The 22,339-nt window shown below is 39.0% G+C and overlaps 2 protein-coding genes across 6 annotated transcripts; both read left to right on the top strand.

Annotated features, from left to right (window-relative positions):
• Positions 1–452: 452 nt before the first annotated feature.
• map7d2a (MAP7 domain containing 2a) lies at positions 453–12,404 on the top strand. 5 transcript variants are annotated; one of them, XM_067494272.1, is made up of 18 exons: positions 453–788; positions 2,316–2,408; positions 2,867–2,962; positions 3,059–3,136; positions 3,695–3,858; positions 4,085–4,181; positions 4,796–4,885; positions 6,295–6,401; positions 6,511–6,626; positions 6,793–6,934; positions 7,076–7,160; positions 7,256–7,403; positions 7,499–7,673; positions 7,980–8,078; positions 8,211–8,261; positions 8,478–8,517; positions 9,674–10,355; positions 10,433–12,404. In XM_067494272.1, the coding sequence occupies exons 1-18, from the start codon at positions 752–754 to the stop codon at positions 10,689–10,691; spliced, it is 2,559 nt and encodes an 852-aa protein (XP_067350373.1). In that variant the 5' UTR covers positions 453–751; the 3' UTR covers positions 10,692–12,404. The 5 variants fall into 5 exon arrangements, with proteins under 5 accessions (XP_067350373.1, XP_067350370.1, XP_067350369.1 ...); XM_067494269.1 differs by having other exon boundaries at positions 454–788; positions 2,867–2,953; positions 6,793–7,160; XM_067494268.1 differs by having other exon boundaries at positions 456–788; positions 6,793–7,160.
• An 805-nt stretch (positions 12,405–13,209) lies between these two features.
• Positions 13,210–21,379, top strand: si:ch211-114c12.2 (uncharacterized protein LOC336578 homolog). The gene is made up of 10 exons (XM_067494371.1): positions 13,210–13,293; positions 14,830–14,891; positions 15,138–15,827; positions 16,177–16,812; positions 19,336–19,451; positions 19,635–19,746; positions 20,009–20,075; positions 20,315–20,386; positions 20,476–20,625; positions 20,834–21,379. Exons 2-9 carry the CDS (start codon positions 14,851–14,853, stop codon positions 20,617–20,619), a joined length of 1,878 nt encoding a protein of 625 aa, XP_067350472.1. The 5' UTR covers positions 13,210–13,293; positions 14,830–14,850; the 3' UTR covers positions 20,620–20,625; positions 20,834–21,379.
• Positions 21,380–22,339: the final 960 nt, after the last annotated feature.

The raw sequence follows: 22,339 nt of genomic DNA on the forward strand, positions 1-22,339 counted from the left end.
TTGTGGTCTACTGAAAAATGCAATAACATCAAAACCAAGCCACGCAAAATTTGAAATGGTGGTGATAAAATGGTGAAAAAACAATATTAAGCATGTTTTGGGGGTATTTAAGCGAGCTGAAATGTATCGAGGGTGGGTGTAAAAAGTATTACACCATATTCCATGATCTCAGCCTCTCCCATAATCTGACCGTATGATTGATCATAAGGTGTGGTCGATGCCTCAATGACTGTAATACAGTTTAGAATAGTGAAAAGAGGGTGGTGGTATTGAGGCAGTGAGGTTTTGTGAATGAATACATTTCAGGAAGACATTTACTAACACGTTATCAAAATTGTGAACCTGACTTAAATTGATGGGTAAATCACTTGTTCAGCTGTTAAATTGGGATAGGGGCCTGGAGGTGCGCTGAGAGGAAATCTCGATCCACCGGTAATGTGTTAATATACTGTGTGGCGGGGCGGGCTTACGCCGCTACGCACTGTAAACTGGATTATGTGCGCATCATCGTCTGCGCTGCATCTCTATCTCCATTCACACAAGACTTTCCTGTTCTGCCCGTCATCTGCAGCCTTCTGACCCTCGGACTATGTAGATGCGTGTTGTCTGGCTTTTACTGTGCGCTGAGACTGCGCTTGGTGCTGCAGCTGTGGAGAGAAGCGGATACCTGTGCTGATCTGGCAGCACTGCATAGTGTTTTGGATGACAGCGCGTATATACATCTGGGTGTATTCCATCTGTGACCGCTGCCATGGCGCAAACAATCACATCATGTAGTACAGTAACAGGTAAGCTCAATCTAACGTGTGTCAATCATGTGCCATCATGCCAACATGATGCCTTGTGCTGTTGTGTTTGCGGCGTGATTTGAAGCAGACTCTTGAATGACGCAACTGACATTTCCACTGCTGTGAGCTGATGCTTCGCTGTTCTGATTATTCGCTAAACAAAACTACCCTGGTTGGTTTTGCTGAACACTCGTCAAAAATGAAGAGGGATCTCGTAATCTTAATATGTCCTATATAATAAAATCACTAGAGCAAATGTTTTTTTCTCACAAGAGCGAGTTACCATAACGGAGGCGCTCTCTTTGTGTGTTTGTCTCCTGTCATTGTGTGAGCTACATTTTCTCATGTGAAGGCCTGCATATCAATGTTTTGTTTTGTTGTTGCAAAATCAGGCAAATAAGCCTGATTTGAAGCTGGTGATGACGTGATTCGATGGGATACAAGCTTTAAATGGGTGGAGAGAGGAAGACTGGATGATGCCTATGAAACAGCACGGCATGAATTACTGTATAATGCTTAGAGCAATTGTGTGATGACTTTGTGGTTTATATAGCCTAAGATGAAGATACATTTTTCACTTTGTGTTGGTCTAGTTTTCACCATTTCCTAATCTCCAAAACAAAAGAAATATCCTTGTCAATTTCAGTAGAATTGTATGTCCAGTGACTTTATACTTTCCTCTGCTCCATTGCTGCTGTTAACTGTACCGGATACTGTTATGTTGGAATAGAGGTGGCTGTGTTATAAAGAACACGTTGTAGAATAATGACAGGGCAACATAAATAATGTTATAAGAGCTACAGTAAACACAGTCCAATGCATTAGAGGTTGACTTTACATGTGGCTAATCCATGGAAATGCAATAATGTTTCAAGCATGATGAATAAATACAATGATATGTTTAATTAGGTCTATTGAGAATAAAATGTTAGGTCAAGAGCAAAGTGAACAGCAGCAGCGCCCCTGTTTGCCAAGCCACATTTGAGAGGGACTCGGTGCTGTCTGCCAGGTTTCACTGCACAATAAAAGCCCTGACGGAAAAGAAAGTATTTAATTTAATCAAGCCACTGACTTTGTGTTGGCAGTTTGCAATGCACAAATTGATTCAGTGAATTTGTGGAAATAAGCTTTTGTACTCTGTAGTTAACATGGCCATTAGAGAGAAGCTCATTCCATTTTGACCCACTGTGTCAAGTTTTAGAAGTAGGTCACTTATTAGGGGACCACTGTCATCTCTCAATACACATATTACACAATAGATCATCTAATATTTCTAAATTAAAATGTATTTATTTAAGATATTACTCTGATTATATCTACTTAATAATATAACCTGAGTTAATGTGGGATGTATTACTCTCATCCGTGAACATAAATTCACATTAATTCACACCCACACACTCCCTCTTACTACAGGTTCTAGACGCAGTTCTCAGGAAAGCTTTCCATTCACACTATTTCCAATGTGATGATAAGAGCTTAGTGTTCAGACTGGTATTTTACATATTCTTGTTTATTGTTCATTAGGTGAAAAGATGACATCACCATCCATCAATCTACATCCTGATAAGAGATCTCCCACAGATGGTCACAGCTCTCCAGCCCGGAATGGAAAAACTAGTGAGTTATCCTCTCTGTCTTCTGTCACATAATTCACACTTTCTAAACAGTGACTTGGATTACATAACAGTTAGCATGGGACAATTCTAGAAATCATACAATGATTCTGTTGGTTTAAGTATGTTAATGAATATGTTGCAGGGCTCTTCTTTTATGAGTGAGTGCAGAGATCAGCAACAAAAGCTTAGCAATATACCCAAAAGTGACATTCAGCATGTGTGGTAAGACTATCACATCAAGGGCAGTTTCATCCTGCATATTGCTGCAATTCTCCCTTGGCTCAAGGGGCTACTTGGCATTTTGCAACACAATGCATTTAACACAGAGCTGAGGAAATGTTTCCCTCTGCTGGAAACAGGGCACAACTACAGCTCAGCACTAGAGCTGATGCTATACTGAACCTATTTAGACAATGCTGAGTGTGCTCTCGCTCTCCTCTCTTATCATGGTGATTTCAGCTCCATCTAACACAGAGAGGAAACCCCACATAAATGGACATGCATCTCCTTCACACTTAGCACCTAATACCAGTCACAACCACGCAGGTAAACAAAGTAAGTTTCAGCCTTTTATTAATCAGATTCAACTCTTTAATTTTACTTATTTACTGCTGCCTTTTTTGTTCTGTGACATTCTCATTCATCTTTCAGTTGCAGAGGCGTATATGAAGACAGACGACAGGATGCGATTAGCCAAAGAAAGGCGTGAGGAGAGGGAAAGAAGCCTGGGTTGGTGATGCCTTGTTTCTTTAGTTTTTGTTTGTTTGTTTGTTTTGGCAGGAGTACAAAGCAAAACGGATTTTGTTTTCTAAGAAGTTCGGAAATGCCCATAGATTTCTGTTTCTGTGCTGTTTCACTGCAAAGTCTTCAGCTTAATTGGGTATGGAGGAGATTTGCGAGACAGTGGACAAATTATTTTGAGTTCACTGACTTTCTGATAAGATGAGCTTTGTCAGAGAATGTTACATTGATATAGAATAGTTCAGAAACGTAGGTCTCACACTCATAGTTACTCTTGCTGTAGCCTCATGATAACAAGGATTTCTGTCTTCATCTAGTCATTGGTTTGGATTGACAGACATAATTCATTCACAGATAGGAGTTTACATTATAATGGCAAAAAATAATAGGAAATAAATGTGTTCACTGTACTAAATCATCTTATATTTCTATTGTGGCATATAGTGTATCCTTGAAGATCAGCAGAAGAGCACAAATTCCTCCAGCAACAACGTATGCTCTATTAACTTAATTCATTCTTGGAAAAATTTATCTTGTTTCTTTCAGTGGCCAGGGAGCAGCTGATTAGGGAGAAGGAGCGCAGAGCTCGGCTTCAGTATGAACGTACAGTGGAAGAGCGCTGGAGGCGGCTGGAGGAGCAGAGGCAGAAAGAGGATCTTCGCAGAGCAGCAGTGGAGGAGAAAAGGAGGCAGCAACTCGAAGAGGAGAGGGTCAGCTGATTAAAACATCACATTTTAACAAACCATATACACTTGTGAGGACACACAGAATATATTTCATAAGTTCATGGGTTTCTTTGGTCTGTGCTATTACACTGTTCCTTCACAGACTCAAGAGCTTAATAGAAAGCAAGTCCTCTGTGTGTTACGGTAATATACTGTATGCATGTATATATGCTACTGCAAAGAACTAAGCCACTGGTTATGTTGTGTTCAGGAGCGGCTTGAGGCCCTGATGAAACGCTCTCTGGAGCGAAGCCTTCAGCTGGAGCAGAGGAACAAACGCTGGGGCAGGGGCTACACTTCTGGAGCGGGTGAGAACCAAATTCATAGATGCAAAGAGAGATGGTACTTTATGCAAGAAGCATGGCAAGATGAAGATAACTTTGAAGGATCTAAAACCACAAAATTGCTTTCTCCATATTCTGCAAAACAATTGCATTCTGCTGTATAGAATGTGTGTATGTATGGATATACTACTTGTATATATATATGTGTGTGTGTGTGTGTGTGTGTGTGTCTTAGAGAGAGATAAACATTGCTTTTCTCTTGGCCTGATCATTGCCAACAGCCTTGCTGCTGAATTATGCATGAGCAGAAATGTCATTCTGGTTTCCCACAGAGACAGGATTGAGTTACATATCTGCACTGGTGTCTGTGTAACACTGAACTATGTTATAAACTGTGGATAATTGAAATACAGTCAGAAATAATGGAAATGTGAAAATGACACAGCAAATTACTATCTGCCAGTTTCACTAGTGGTTTTTAATCTGACCAGAAAAAGACTGTTTGGGTACATTACATCATGGCACCCCTGAAGATACGCTAACTGCCATACAAGTCTCTACAGATGGATGAGGAATTGCTCAGATAAACTGTTCATAATGCTCTATCTGCTCTGCTCTGCTCCATCCACTGCCTATAGGTGAAAGTGAGATTACCCCACTCCCTTTCTCTGCTGCCTCCGTCTTTTCCCATGGCATTGCTTCCCCCTTTCCTGCCGTCAGCGAATCTGGTAAAGTTAAGATCCCATTGACCTCCCAAATGTTTTAACCCTCCTCTTCATCCAACATCAATGTCCTTGGTTTGCCTTTGGGTGGGCTTCAACCTAAGCCAAAGGCAAATGTGTTCTCTTCCTGTAATACATGCATGTTAAGCTGCTTTGTTTTTAAACTTTTAAGTGCACCGACATACTGTACTGTGCCTTTAAAAAGTAATCTGTGTTTACTGTGTTTGTATCCTGCTGCAGCAGGTTTTATTGTTATCATATGTTCTCTTTAGGAAAACACGTACTTTTCAGTATGATTCTCTTTTGAACTGAACAACTTTCAGATGAGCTGTCCCACATTAGCAACCTCTCATTAATTAAAGACAAGATTAAACTGGATCAAAATGATTTGGAAAAACCAAGGATTGATATTTGTAGATCGGTTGGAAGTATCTGTTTCCTTTTCATTTTGATAGCATGACATTGTGGTTTTAGAATTAAATCAGCTAAGTGGTGCTGACTCCTGGTCCCTGAAGCAGAAGATTTTGAAGATTAATTGCACATGACCTAGAAAATGTGCACTAAAATAGATTCACAAACAGTGACCCCACTCAGATGGCTTTACTCTTGAAAGATTATGCCATACAGATGTTGACAGATGGATGAGAGGTAGCAGGAGATGGTGAGAAGACCTCTTCTAGGTTTGTACAATGTATTTGATGTTAAGTGTCTTTACTTTTGTGATTGTGGGTTTGCACAAGTCTGTGTGTGTTTTCATTGGTTGCCATTGGTTTTGGTCTAAGAAAGATGGAAGGTTTGAAATTGGTTTCAGCCACCATGCTGGCATATGTTGGCATCATAATGTATAATAGCTACAGACCCAGGAGTTACTTTCTGAAAATGACCAACAGTGGCATTAACACATCCCATTATGTCTGACTGTTGACTGAAGCAGTCATACTGGGAAGACAATCACGTGTTCAATATCCTACCCTGCCAGGTCAGGCCTAATCTAATATACTGAAGGCAAATCAATGGCACTTTTTTAATTAGGCAGAATCACAACAAGACTTTCTCCCTCAGTGTTTGTTTGTCAATTTCAGAAAATCCAATAAAAAACACAAGCTGAGTGGGAGTTGATCTGGACTTAAGTCCATCATGTACTTCTATTAGATGCACAGATCACACAGTGAAACATAGATTTATTTATTCCTAATATACTGTATGTAAGGCTGAAATCCAAGATTGTGGTGGCATAAAATGCAACTGACCTCATAGAATTAATTTTGTCTGCAAGCATGAGTCTGTAAGTTTCATGTCAATGTTGCACACACTGTCTAAGCACGACCCCCACCCCCCCACTTTATCAGTATGCCTCCATCACTCGTTGTCTGCCATCATTTGATTGGATAAGCATTGTGTTTATGATCATGCAGCGCCCTGCAGTCCTCACAGGTCACCTTTCCGTAGCTCACTGAACCCTGCAGATCACAGCAGAGCTGGGCTTCAGGGAGGCTCTCAGTCCACTCCCAACACCCCCAAGGTCAGTCCTTGCATATCCCTATTTCCTGTACCTTGACATACTGAATCTGATACTGATGGATGGAACCTGCATTTTCTTAACTTTTAAATCATTCTAACATCACTTGCAGAAAGAGCGACTACGCAGAGAGAGAAGAACTGCATCCCCTGGTTATGGATCCCCTATTCGAAGATCTGAATCCCCTGCTAGTGTCACCAAACACTTGGCCTCCCCCACTAAATCCAAGTACAAAGATTTTTTTGGTGTTTATATGAATTATGGGAAAACATTGCAACTTTTGTTGCTGTTTCTGTACAACATGCGGATAATGATCCCCTGTGGCGACTACATTTAAATGCATTTCCTTCATCCAAAATGTCTTCATAAGCCAAGCCTCTCTATTTGTGTGCAGGCTGGCATCTAAGATACGCGTTCAGTCGCCTAGCAATGCACATCAGTACCCCTACTCTCCTACAACACATGGTCCAAACCCGTCAAGTGAGGATAGAAAAGCCGAAGAGAAGAACGTGGAGCAATCCAAAGTTGAGACCACAGTGAGAAAAAATACCAACTTTAATAGCACAAATCTAACATCACAAGCTGAGAAAATTTTGGCCAATGCTGAAATACATATAACAGGACCACAAAAAACTTTTGATAAGCGCCCTAATGGCAACACATCTGAAAAAAATCAGTCCCCTGACAGAAAGGCAGAGATGGTTTCTAAAGTGGATACCTCAGAGAAGAAGAGCAACATTCAGGATGGAGACAAGAAAAAAGGTGGAGTTTATGCAGATGGTGTACTTGTTATCTTACTCATTATTTACTGTTGTGCACATGGATAGTTCTGACACCAGTCTCTCTATGTGCAACAGAATCGGCACAAAACACATCCACAGGAAAGGTAGCAGCTGGCACAACAAATGCAGAGGAGGCTACCAGGATGCTGGCTGAGCGTAGACGTCAGGCTCGTGCTCAGAAAGAACTGGAGGAGAAGAAACGGGAACAAGAGGAAGAAAAAAGGTCAGTTCATTGACAAAATCAATTAAATACTTAAATAATATGCAAGATTAAAATTTGTAAGTCTACATAACGAAGTGTTGGGCCCCGGCAATTAGACAAAAGGAAGAGCAGTTAAAGAAGCAACAGGAGCAGCAACACCAAAAGGTGGAGGTTCAACAAGTGAAGGAAAAGGGGAAAAATGAGGAACATCCAAACAGAGTGAAACAAGAAGAAGACAAACCTAAGAAGGAGGAGCAGCAGACGGAGCTACAGACCCAGACAGATAAAGAGGTTGGAATTAGATTTATGTTGATTTCCTATGGCCGGTTGTGAGTCAGCTGGTGTAGCAGTCGTACATGAGCTGCAGAGTCAGTGGTTTGATTCTTGTTTGTCTTGGTCACATGTCAATGTGTCTCAGGATGAAATGCCAAAAAGTACTTTAAATGTAGCAGCCTATCCACAGCAATTCTCCGTGGGGATTAATAGTAGATACTGTACATTTTAAAACTGATTTGTGGATAGCTCTGGCTGGTTGTGTAAATTAATTTTTTCATAACAATTTCTGTTCACAAGTAAATTTTATCTTGATTTTAACAGAAAGATAAAGTCCAGGCTGAAGAGACTCCAGACCGTCATCGGCAAGGCAGAGAACTGCAGACGCAACAAGAAGAAGAAGAGAGGCAGCTAAGAAAAAAGGTTATTTTAATCAGAAACAACTGCCAATAATGACAGTCCAAACACTAAATGTTTGCTGTGGCTTGTTGCACTTGAAATATTTTAAATTGTAAAGTTCACATTGTAATAAAATGTTCATATATATCTTTACAGAGAATTGAGGAGATCATGAAGAGAACTAGAAAGGGTGAAGCTGACTTGAAGGTACTGTAAGAGGCACCTTCTGTTTCTATACAGTAGACCTGCTGCCTTTACGCAGCTGATGACTATGCGATCCAGACTTTTTAACTTTATTTTATTGAAATTTTGTCTTTTCTGTTGTTAATGCCTTTATTAAATTTTATTGTTGGTGATACTTTGATTTTGTGTCCTGATTATCACAAACTTTGACTCGGTCGTCTCTGTTCTACGCTGAATCAGAAGGAGGAACAGGTGGAGACAAAGTCCGTCTCACCACCAGGTTAGTATTTTATTGGGTCACCCTGCAAATACTTTAGTTCAGGGGTCACCAACATGGCGCCCGTGGGCACCAGGTCGCCCGCAAGGACCACGTGAGTAGCCCGTGGGCCTGTTCTAAAAATAGCTCACCTTAGCACCACTTACCAATGAGCTGCATCTAATTTTTTGTTGCTATTCTTTTTTAAATCACATTTGAAAGTTATTGTGAAAAATCATTAACATGATCCATGTCTTCGCATAGATGAATATCCTTAATTTAATTAATTATTAATAATAACATCTAATTAACGGTAAATTGAGCAAAGTTGTTATTTTAAAACTGCGTATTAATCTGGTAGCCCTTCTCATTAATCGGTACCCAAGAAGTAGCTATCAGTTTCAAAAAGGTTGGTGACCCCTGCTTTAATTGCTTTCTGCTTGTGCTTATTCCACCTCTCGCTGAATGCCTTAAAGCTGTAAAAATGCAAACAGGGCATGTTTACGGTATGATTTCTTTTTTTATTAGCTTATTCGAGCATGTGCAGCAGCAATCTAAATTTTCATGATTTGGCTTGTGTGAAATTAGAGTTGCCAGACCGCAGTATTTATTTATTTTTTGTTATGTAATAGCCCTGATGGTTTGGTTTTGGTTATTCTGAAGAATGAACAGCAGTGGTCCTTGTCTAAATAAGCTTATGTCGGCCAGTCAATACTGTAATATTTTTGTACTTTAACCACCCCCCGCTTGGAGGTCGGGGGTGGTTATACGATAACCAAGGACATTTTTTGATGCTGAGAGGGCACCTTTTACTGTAGAGCTGTATCATGGGATCTGATTGTAAAATTAGCTGCTCTTGAAAACGCCCTTAGAAGAATTATTCAGTCCTCTTTCTGGGGGACTGTTCTGTAGCATCTGAGCGCACACTTTCTTTGAACTGTCCAGCGTTAATACATACAGTTGGGTTTATCAGTTTAGCCATTGTCAATATTTAGTTTCACTTTGTCAAAACATAATGGAGTGAGAACTACTGCCTCTGTCAGTAGGCATGTTTAAGTTGAGACTTAACTTTGGACAAATTGTTGGTTTCTTTTATAAAGCTCTAATGAAATTCAGTAAATTTTAACTGGACAGTCCAATTAAAGCCAAGGCCATTGTGATGTTTGTGTATTTTCTGCAGAGGAGATAAAGACTCTTCCAACTAATGCTCAGGTGAATGAGCCTGCATCCAAAAGGGGTGAGTGTCATGGTAAAGTGCTGGTCACAGACCACAGCACAAAGGAATGTGATCTTCTTAAGAAGAAGGCAGCAGCAGCACATGTGGACAATCAGAAGAGTGTGCAGTTTAAAAACAATACTCATCAAGTGACACCAACACATAGTGTTCCTATCAAGAAAGCAGACAAAAAACAAACCAGTAATGAGCATGGCAGCCAAGTTAACAAAGAAGCCAAAGTCTGTGCTCTTAAGCAACAGGAAAGAGAGGTGGAAGTAAATGTGAGCAAGCAGCACATACCAAATGTTAAAGCCACAGACCAAATAGAAAAAGAGCCAACAAAGCTGGCAGCCGAGAAAACAGCTGCCAATACCAACCAAAGGGAGGGGGGAATGATTAACGGAGCAGTGAAGGGTGAAGAAAGTGCCTTGATGAGAAGCCATCTAACTGCTGAGGTAAGCAAACAACAAAGCCCACACGTATCTACAGCTGGGGGAAACACTAAAGGAGGGTCTCAAGGGGAGGTCATTAGACCCTCAGTGACACCCCTGCCTGTGGAACACCTATTACCTCCAGTCATCAAGCTGGAGCCACTAGATGTGAAGGGAACAGAGTCTTGTGATGGGGTGCAGTCCATGGAGGTCAGGTGAGTCATGAGGTCACCTTTTATTATTAGAGTTAAAGTTGCACTTCCTTTCTTAAATAATTATTACTATTCTTCAGCCCAGCATCAAAGGAGGAACTCATTTCCATCCCTGAATTTTCGCCAATCAATGAAATCCAGCTCAGCAGCATGAGTAACACTCGTGCTCTTGAAGACCTGATGGACTTGACGGGCAGTGTCACGTACCCAAAACTATCCTCTGAAGGCACCATTGGTGACTGCAACAAGAACCTTATTGAAGGTGTTGTTAGTCCCATGTCAGACTCAAAGCTCATTGGGATGTCACCTCCATCCTCAAATAAACTTAGCATCCAGTAGTTAATTTGCCTCTTTCTCCTCCTCTTGTGCTTGCCTCCTTCCTTATTCCTATTTGCACAAACATACACTCACAGGATGTTACGTTTTGAGTGTGAGGCCCTGTGTCACTGCATTTATGGGAATAGAGCCATAAAGATTGACTTGAAACTGTAAAACCACAACCTTCAACATAAATAAAACATATTGTCACAAAGATTTAATTTAATCTAAAGTGTGCACAAAAGATGAGCATGTGAAAAAAAGAGTCAGGGAGAGAAGGTGTATCTGAAGATGTTAAATAATGAGAAATATATCTGCACATTATACCAATTTCATGAAATACTATTGTTAACATAGAGTAGCTTCTTACTGGTTTCCATTTCAGTCCAATTACTAACTAAAACTTCATCAAAGCATCAGTGACTGCATTTGTAGCTCTGCTCTCCTCAACCTTTAAATCAAATTCAGTGTGCTGCTGGTTAAGGTGTGAATCCTTCACATCATTCCAGTCTTACTTTGAATACTTAGAAAATGTTATTTGTAGATTATATGATTCAAGAATCTAATGGGGACTGATTTCACTGTTTAATGGACTGATCTGGCTAACCAAAATCCAGCAGGACTCTCAGGACTACTGCACTACTGACCCAGCAAGACCATGTGGTTGATTAACCTTTTCTTCTCTAGGCAATGGGGCGATTTTTTTAAAATCCATCCTGGGACTTTCTAACTGTGTTTGAGTAAGAACGGTGAGTCCAAAACTGTCAAGCCAATATTGTTTTGCATTCATGAAAGCTTGTTTTGTTGGCAAGGTGCCCTTTTGCAATGGTTCCATTGATTAAATACATTTCCAGTGATGAAAATACTGACAGCTGAGCAACTTTATATCATTTAAAATATTTTCTGTATGTGTGCCTTGCCATGTGGAAAGTTTCTAGGCCCAGTTCAAATGGATTAATTAATTTATGAAACATTGTTAGACGTAGTAACAGAAGCAGATTCTTCAATAAAGATGCTGTTTGCCGTAATGGCTTCTCTCCTCCATGTACTGTGCATCTCTTCATCATGTACGCTTTGGTCCTGTATAGCAAATATCCAGTAAGCTAACTTCTTAAGCAATTCATAAAATGAATAATAATTGCAGCTGTTCATTATCTGTGTCATGTGTGAATCCTGTGGAGAAGCCTTGTGAAATACTGATAAGTTATTTTATTCTTGTGCTAAAATATTGTGCAACTTCTGGAGTGTATGCAAATTTGTTCAGTTCTGGCACTGGGGTTGTTGTTTGTGACCTGGAAAACTTGAATATTGGTTTGAATCACATTATCCCAACCATGCTGCACAAAATTATGCCAAAAGCTTGTAAACACTATCATGTCACTTATATTGTGACATTTTCATTTGTGTTTCTCTGACAATGCATAGCCTGTTCAGTCTTTTTGAATTGCTATTATGTGAAATAGCAATTTAGGAACAGTAATAGTATTTGGATTTGCTGTTACACATTTAGTAAAACAGCTTTTCTTTTTTTTTTTTTTTTGCAAAGGTGAATTGAAGTTAAGGAAAATGAGTATAAGAAAATATTGTAGACCGCCACTACAAAGATTATTCAAGTCTGCTCATACCCGCATTTCATTCTACCACAGTAAGCGTAACTCTTCGAGTTATGTAAGTTGTGCATGGTAGCATGGTCATAATACTGTTATGTAAAACAATAAAGTTTAAAACAGCAAATTGTGCCTTTTTCTTTTGTTAAATACACTATCTGATTAAAGGTTTATCATATTTACATAAAAGATATACAGAAGGTTCCTTCACAACATTCAAAAGTGCTATGGTGTGAAGTAAATAGTTACATTTACCTAATATGTTTAGATACAATTATAGTTAGCATTACTGTACTCAAGTATGCTAAGTTGTACTTGTATGCTTAGTGGTATGTTTTACTCCACTACATTTATATTAAAGCTTTATTTGCCTAAACCTTAGTTTAGTTGTTCTAATCTTTATTATTAATATGGCTTTTGTCTTCCGTACGTTTTTGGTGCGTAAATACTTCATGGTAAATGAAAATGATCTGCGCTTTTATAGTACCTTTCTACCTACTGGTACTCAAAGTGCTTTACACTGCTTCTCATTCACCCATTTGCACTCACAATCACACAACCACACGCCCTCCACACCAGCTTATAAAGGAAACTGCTTTTTTCAGCTTTGCTTCAGATTTCAAATTTAACATGAATTTTTGAAAGGGTCACTCGAGGCAGAACAATTAATATTCAATTCTGCTTATTTTGTACTTTTTCAAATTTCTTTACATTCTTATAGTAAATGTTCCAGCCATTTTAGCAAAAGCTATTTTTAAATAGTTCAGCTTCAAATTATTTTTATTATCAGTAGTAGCAGTAGCAGTAGCAGTATTATTAATTATAATAATAATACTAATAATTAATGGTGAGTACTTTGACTTTTGGCAATAAAGCTTGACTTGACTTGAAGTGTAATTCACACTCCGGGCGATAGGTGGTGCTTCGATTCGGTTGTCAAATGCTGGGGGCGGTTGCGACGAGGAAGAACGTTCGATTTGTGTCGCAGCTTTGTGCAATCGAGGATACTGTGTTTGGTAGGTACAATTGCTAAATAACACTTATTGAAATTTTAAGTTATCGTTCAAGGTTTTATTTTCATATCCTATCAAAGCCAAATGGTTGAATTGCTAACATAATGCCTTTTTCTGAGTTCGTCCAGCGGCGTTACAAACTAACGTTAACGAATACCCAAGCTACCTGGCCTTGGCTGGTTAGCTAACCTAGCTAAGACCGAGAGCAAGAGAGGATTAATAGCAATAGCTCGAGCTGTTTTGTTGCTAAATTTAAATCGAATCAAATCAAACCAAACAATAAGGCACGATGAGAACGTTACTGAGTACCCACGTCTCCAATGTATTATCAGGAAATGGCTAGTTAAAAGTGTGTAATAGCTGACGTTGTGTGTTATTTACTTAGCTAGGATTAGCTGCCAGTCGTTAACACCAAAAATGGAAGAACAATCCGTTCATAACCCTAATCACGATTTAACGTGAAAGACAAAGACAACGAGCACTATACAAACATAAAAGTTAATTTGTTGTTTGGTAAACTACATTTGGGTATAATTCTTTTCATTATGTCATATGTTCTAACGAAATTTCCAAAACAAAGCGCGTATTAAACACGGTTCAGTATTTGCTCTAGCGGACAACATTAGCTTAGCTTAGTTATTAGTGATTACAATTGGCTGTTCCCCAGATCTGAGTAAAATTTGAGCACTTGCGACACTAGTGTAAAAATTGTTCTCCGTCGTCTCAACAGATAACCAACATGTTCCGTTGTTATGACTAGTATCTGGCTTTTACCCAGTACTGTGAGTAATCTGCACCACTGGTCTCTGTCACTTGGATGAAATATTAAAACAACTGGAATACAGTTAGAATTGTCTGTGACCGCGTAGAGTAAAACTGGCTGAACCTATATCTCTCTCACTGATCGTTTACTCATTGCTGTAGGTTGGCTTCAGGAATTGAAGCTAAATGCTTTGTACCATTGCTTTGGGATTGTTAATTTTTTTATTAAAGTTGCTAACAGTTTTAATTAAATTTGTATACACATTCATATCCATCCACTACAATGTTTATGCCTAGTATCTCTCATTTTTCCCATGTGCTTTAATAGGCAGTGATTTTACTTTTTAAAATGTATTTGTGATTTCAACTCTATATTAACATTATGTTGAAAATCAGTATTTTTATTCATAACTTACATTACTCGGTGTACAGCATATACAGTTTTTGGAAGATAAAAAAAACTTTAACTGCATATTTTTAGGCATTGGAATTCTCTTTAGTATCCAAACGCCATGTGTCAAACTACCTAGCGGAGTGAGATAAAGAACAAGATATAGGCTAGAATTTGAGCAAAATCAATTTAACTGAAATTATACTTTGCTCTACCCTTATTTTGATGTGATTAATTAATCAAACAGACAACTAACAATGGAATTGAACTTTAGACGATCAGGGATTTGTTCAAGTTAATGCAGGTAAAATCTTCTGGTTAGCTTTAGGAATTTATCATATTAATCTAGGTTGTCAAACTCAGTTTTTTTTTTTCTTTTTATCCAGATTATTCACTCTCTTCCAAAAATGGTCCGACCACATTTTGGACCACCACGTGTAAAGTCAAGGTAATGTCTTTTAATTATGTCAGGTTACACGCAGATACTCATTCTGTGGACTCCTAGAAGAAGGTCTAGCGGTTACATTTGGGATTGCTAATGGGGGCATAAACAAAACAAATACATTTATTATGTGCATGATTTTTAATTTTTTTATCTTGGTATTATTAGTGATTTAAGAAAGATGCTGCAATTCAAACTATAGGGTTAAAATAACATAATGTGGTATTATCTGTTTTTTCTTGTGTCTTTCAGACCTTATGGAGATGGTCATGGTGTTGGACCAAGTGAAGGGAATTACAGCCCCAGCTCTAAAAGTCGTAGAGATGCCCAGGGATACACAGGAAAGCCCCCTCATAACTGGAGAGAATCTAGAGGTAGAGGACGACCCCCAGTTGTCAAAAGAGCTCCCTTGATGGGAGAGCAAAGGGAGCCACGTTTCAATCACTGGAGGTCCCCAAATCAGGATTCCTTTCAATCATACGCGCCTAAAATGGAACCGCACTACAATCAAAGAAGGCCCTCTCAATCTAGGCCAAACTGTTCTCCCCATGTCCAGCACCAGTCATCTTCTCGCAGTTCTGCACAAGGATCTCCAAGCCAAAGGGGCCCACCTTTTCATGGCCACCCCTCAGTTCACACATCTCCCTCCCCAAGGCATTTTCACAACCATCCAGCTGACAGAAGGCCAGGTTCAGCACCACCTTACCAAGGGTCTTTGAGAGACCACAAAAGGCAGTCAGGTTTTTCCCATCAGGAGCAGCGGAGTCGAGATACTCGTGGGAATTACAGTCCTAGAGAAAGGCCCTATGAGCACTCAGGTCATGGCATAAAGCGCTGGAATGAGGCTGGAGTATTCCCTCATTCACACATTGGAGAAAATGGGCCCTCTGGGTCACAGAGGAACCCCAGAGAGATGCATGGAAGAGGCTCATGCCCAGAGAGGTACAGATGTGAAGCAACAATTGCAGCTGGGTAGAATTAATAAAGAGGAGGAGGTCTGAAGCTGGCCCAGTTCTCCCAGTCATAATGATTACCTCTACCCTGCCCCAGCTCATAGTTATGAGAGGGTATTAAAAGGGGGGTCAAGTGTAAATATGGTTATATTTGCCATTAAGAGGAGTGTTACATTTTTAATTGCGCTTTGAAATTTTGCATCTCCTACCTTTTTTTTAATTTTGTCATGGCATTATGAAGGGGCTGCATTAGGATAGAAGTTAAGCTCCGCCTCCCACTTAACATGGCAGTGGATCTATTATTGTAACGATTTCTGTGTTGTTTGATGGATATACAGGTGGTCATCTGATCAAGACTCCAGGCGGCAGCGTGGTCCAGTGGAGAGGCAGGGCAGCAGATCCCACAGTAGAGAGAGGGTTCAAGATGTCCCTCATGTTCCCCCCTTCAGATCTCACTCATGGAAAGGTGGTCCATCACCATCATCTTACCACAGGATCCCTCAGGAGAGGCAAGTGGCAGGACCCCGCAAGAGACGGTTATCGGACACCAGCATGCCCTCCTCAGACCCTGCATCGGAGCATGGAAATCCAAAACATGCTAGGAGAGAGAGGCCTCAACTGCTAAGTATTCCTAGACCGTTTGGTGGTAAACCTTTGAATCTTAGGGATAAAGGTTACCTGGTTAGGGGCAGACAAATCAGAGCAGAGTCTCTCATGAGGCTTAGAATACCTCCATCTGTGAAACCCAGGCCTCGCCTGGGTGACTGCACTTCCCGAGGAAATGTCGGCTCTGTTCTTGCTATCAGAAAGAAACGTTTCCAGTCAAATGCTGTTCCTTTGAAAAAGCTGGAGCCAAGGAGGGCAAAACCACAACAGTCACCCCTCAGGGAAGAAGGCAATGTCAGCAAGTCTTCAAGAGACTCTGAAACAAGCAAAGAACAGGTGGAGTCTCGCCGGTCCTTGAACACACACAGGTACGGTATTTTCCTTGTAGCACTGTTCGCAGGGGCTTGATGATGAATATTAAGAGGTCAAGAAAGAATGTCTCTATGTGAAAGTGGGTGCCAGCTGTGGACAATGGAGATATCATGATGAGCTAATTGTGCAACACTGATTCATTTGAGGAAAAGCCACAAGTTTCAGATGGCTCCTACTGTGTGTGTGTGTGCGCTACCTATTTCCAAAATTTCTTCATAACAACTGAGCTGATGTTTATGCTCCAGCACAACTAAACCTAAACTGAAATATCTGTCCTGCCTCTTAAGTTTTGACAACATGTCAGCCACTTATGAACCTCATGGTGGGGAAAAAAACATCAAATGGACATGAAATGTTGAAGAGCACTCAGAGCAAAAGTCAAGTGACATGTTGGATCAAGGAATTTTTTTCTGAGCCTATGTTTCACTTTACATATATAATGAAGTCAAGGTGGAGGATTGTGATTATTGCTGACAATGAAGAAGATGAAAACCATAAAGCAATGAAGATTGTTGTCAGTGAAGATGAATATTTTTACATATCAATTCGATAACATACAGCACATGCATTTATTTCTTCTCAAACAGTAGGCACTACACAACTATAAAAGATTCATATTTCTGACTTGTTATTACAAGTCAGATTACTAATGAAACAAATTTTCATAAAGTTCCAAATTGTTTATACTTGATATAATAGTAAAAATAACAAGGAAAGCCCAAGACAAAGAATTCTTCAGATGGGATCTTCTTTGGTTAATAGATTTTGTCAGCCTTTATATAAGGAAGTTTTATCTCGCATTCATCAAATATCTACTCTATGGATGCGTCATTGACTTAGCATAATTTACAACTTCAAAAAGTGGAATTTGGAAGTGAAGGTCACCTACTTGTGCAAACTGCATTGATTTATGCAAGAAGAATTACTTATTCAAGGTTGAATTTTGCACACTTGAGATGTGATACCTTGGGGATGGTGCTGCATTACTCCCCTTTAGAATTACCGGATTGAGGAGGAGCCAAACTACTGGAGTACTCAAGTTTTCTTCTTCTCTGCATAAGGAATCATTCAAACATGCAACAAGAATTCACCAGAGAAGTATTTTGAGGAAAATGGTCTGCTTGTGGCCTGCTTATGCCGAAATACACCTGGGAGAATTGCATTCATTTGTGTGGGAGTCAAACCTGTGACCACAGCACTACTAGAGTCCCGCTTCTGTTTTATTCTCCAAAGATGCTTTGATATGTCATTTTGAAAAAGAAGGCTGAAAACACAAAACCAGATCAAATACACAAATGATGCACCAAGGAAGATTTCAACATGGCCAGAATTCTAACTCAGTTCTGCGTGTGAACTGATGCAAGATCATTGTGGGGTTTGCTGTTTTACCCTACATTATGTTTCTATCAATGTGAATTTATTTGAGCTGGACCCAAAGGCCAGCATGTGCTGTGGTCTATTCCCATGTTTCATCTGATGTGTGACCTAAATGTGTTGAGATGTGCATCATCAGCCTGAGGGAAATCTGATTTTTCAGTCATTTTTATCCAAGGCTAGTGCTGCCCAAATCCATGGCACAGAAAATCTCTAACCCAAACCTGCTCTTCTCCAGTCTTCAAATGCAGCACCTAGTGTGATGAACAAAAGAAGTTCTAGATTAATTCTTGGTGCTTTACTCCATTGATTGTTACTACACGAAGAGGATGACAGCACCGTGCTGTATTTTTACTTCAGAACCAATCAGATGACCATCTTTATTAAATTGCTGCCTTTCCCTAAATCACAACAACCCAGATTTTAAGAAAAGTAAACAACTTGAAGTAACATGTGGACACTGCCAAACCTTAAGTTAGTAGCTGTGAAACACGGATTGGTTTATGCTCAAAAAAAAACACCGGATCAAATTTCAAACCCACTGTGCAGCTATGAAGAAGAAGCTGATATAATCGCCTACCTGGATGTATTTGGCAACTTCTAAACTGCAGATGTCTCCGAGACTCAAATCTCCATCTATCCTGTGACCCTTGGGCGGATGAAAATAATGGACACATAAACGAACATCATCAAATGACCTGTTGACGAAACCTTATGAAGTTATCTCTGACCGTGAAAACAAAGGCATTGTCTTCTTGTGCATGTGAGCAAGGGATTAAGGATTTCAAGATGGGATCTAGTCCTGCCCATGCTAAAAGTCACTGAGTAAATGAAGAAAGCTCAGATTGATTCAGGGTACAAAAATAGGAGTAAAGAAGCGTGGACATTCCATGGTTTTTGTAAGTACCCGTGTGTGATGAGTGGCTTTATGATCATTTATGTGTCTGCAAAACAGTACTTTTTGTTACAGATTTTAAATAGCATTTCTTCTAAGAGCTACTAGGTTGATTTTATACATTTGTCATTCTGATTCACACAACACTAATAAATTGGATATATCCAGGCCACATGTAACCAGTTTGTCCAATAACAGTGCAGCTTGCATAGTAGTGCTATTGACACTGCTTCTACCCGTCTCTCCATAGATCTTCTCCCATAGAGAAAAGAGACCTTGTTGTTTTATCCCACTGGCCACCAGGGCCAAGCTCCTCTACCAGGGATGGCTCATCTCCAAAGGGCCGCAGCCCAAAATCAAAGAGTGGTAAGTAAATAGTTTTTCTGATCAAATGTCTTCTAGGAGCATTACAGAAACCAGTACTCATCTTACATTTTGTTTTGATATCATATGGTGTTTTGCCTGCCTTTCTTGCTCTGTAGGATGAGGTTTAGGATAGGTTTATTCAATCTTTTAAAAAAAAATAAATAAATAAATTTTCTTTCCAAGATCGCAGTTTAGATACAGATGCCACACCAAACAGCAGACTCCCAAAGATAAATGAGTCCAGATCATCACCTGGAGATCGAAAACGGGGACATTTGGATAAGAAGAATTTTAGGTGCGTTTGTAAGAATTTTTCCAGCATTTGGAACAATGCACTGTTTTATTTGGTTGTTTAGTGCGGCTTTCAGTGCTTCTATCAGTTCCTTTACTACACTGTTCTTCACTAAACATGCCTTTTTAACTGGTTCCAGATACATCTCTACAATTTTATTTCATTTTTCTTGCGGTATAAAAATATATGTATAATTATTTTTTTAGTAGTTATTTATTTGTTTTAATTAATTACTTTTTTTAATGTTCCATAATTGTGTTTGCAGGCCATTTAATGTGATGCAGGACAGCCACAGATCTGAGAGACCGTTTAGGGGACCAGGACCCATGCAGGTTAGTGAAATGTATTTTTAATAAGACTAATATGTGATAAGTCGCAGAAGAATTATTCTAGTAAATGTCCAAGTGTAGAAGTAGATATCAAAATAAATAAAGCCGTACCTCATGGTGTTTAACTTTTATAAATAATATAAATTTACATCTGCACAGTGTTGTTACATTTTAAAATGTATAACAGGTAAATAAAAATTATTAAACACTGTATGTATTCAGCGTTTAATCTTGTTTTATAGAGACCAAAGTTCATGGGTGGACCAAGGAAGACGGGCCCTGAGCTGTCTGGAAATTTTAGACGACCACTCATGGTATACTTGCCTTCTTCAGAGATTACTTAAAGTGTCATTGACTCACCTTTCTTAATGGCTAATATTTGAATTTCCTGTTTCTTTATAAGGAGAGCTTAGTACCACGCCCCGTCTCAAATCAAAGGCCAGTGTTCCGAAAAAGTCAAAGCATCATGTCCAAATACCGCAACATGAGGGTAATGCGTCAGCGTGCACCGTACAGCCGTGGGCCCAACCAACAACGCTGGTGGTAACCTCTGGTAAGTTATCATAAAATGTGGTTGTGAAGGGGCAGCATAACAATTTAAATTTATTATGATAAGTAGAATCTTCAAATAGTATAGTTCTTTATTCAGGCTAACGTGTCAAAAAATAATAAATACAGCTGCAGATTTAATTATCATGTATTCACTGTTACAAAATCTTTTATTTAAGGATTTTTATTTATTAAATTTGATCTTGTTATAGACCTCGCTATCTGAAGACATGACACTGGAAATATGGGAAAAATCTCAACATCTATTTTTGTTGAATGGACTGCTCAAACCCTTCTTTCACTTCAAGCCCAACCTGCGTGTATATTGTGAAAGTGTTGTTGCTTACATTCGTTCTTTAAAACAAGTGTTTTTAGCTGCATCTTTAGATATTGCAGTACTTTTATTTTTTAATGTATGCCATTATATCAAGTGTATGATAATTTGGGAAGTGCTGCTTGTGAACATTGGTCTTCATTTTGCTTAAATAGTTTTCGTTTTATTTAGATCTTGTTTGTTTACCAGCAACAACCAGTTTCAGGCTTGTTCAGTCCAGAAGTGTGTGGTTTAACATTTCACCTTTTTTTTATTTGTATTTTTTTGTTGTTGTTCTAAAGACATACCACATAGGACTAATCATGGTGTTTTGTTTAGAAAATATGGCTTGTTGTACAATATTTATAAAAGCTGTATAATCACATGTTCAGTTTGGTGTTTGAGACTTGAAATAAAAATGGATATAACAAGCTGTACTTAAAAATTGTCTTTTTGTCATTATGTGGTACAAAGTGTAGATTAATGAGGGGAAAAAATAATTCGAAAAATTGTATCAGGGTGCAATGTGTCAAAATTGAAAAAAGTCAAGGGGGTCTGAAAACTTTTTGAATGCACCAAATAGATCAGTGGTCCAACTAGACTAAGGAATAAACAACTAGGTTAGTCTGTAACTAAGTTGGGTTTATTTCTGTAACAGTCTGCTTTGCTAATCAACAACTTAATTATGGGTCTCTTTTTTGCAAGGTGTGGTTAACAGCAGATGCTTCATGAGAATAACTAAGAAGTTATGTGTTTTTACAAGTCAAAGTAGCTCTGACATCACCAATCTAACTTTATTATATGGACTTCAGTTTATTGTCAGATGTTTTTATGGCACTGAATATACTGTATATATTGTGTATTTCCATGCTGGTTATATTTGAAAAGCAATCAAAGCTTAAACACCATAGGCAGAGAGATCTAAAAGCACTGGGTCCAAAACTTCCCATAATGGGATCTGTCAGCTTGTTTGAGCCCGGCAACCTTAGGACCCAAAGTCAATCGAACCCAAAGACAATCCTGTTGATATCATCTGGGTAATTAATAAAACCTTTTACTCTCCCTCCAGAGTCACAGAATACATTTACAGTGCATTCAGAAAGTATTCCCTGCTCTGAACTGCTTCCACATTTTGTTATGTCACAGCCTTATATCAAAAGTATCAAATTCATTATTTTCCTTAAAAATCTACAAACAGTACCCCTAATGACAATGAATGAAGTTTGTTTGAAATCTTTGCAAATTATTTAAAAATGTATTTCACATCATTATGGGTTATTGTTTGTAGAACTTTGAGGAAAATAATGAATTTGATCCCTTTTATATAATAAAATAAGACTGTATGATAACAAAATTTGGAAAAACGTAAGTGCTGGAAATACTGCATGCACTGTATAGTTGTTTT

The sequence above is a fragment of the Channa argus genome, chromosome 24, assembly GCF_033026475.1.
Source record: "Channa argus isolate prfri chromosome 24, Channa argus male v1.0, whole genome shotgun sequence".
Lineage (NCBI taxonomy): Eukaryota > Metazoa > Chordata > Actinopteri > Anabantiformes > Channidae > Channa > Channa argus.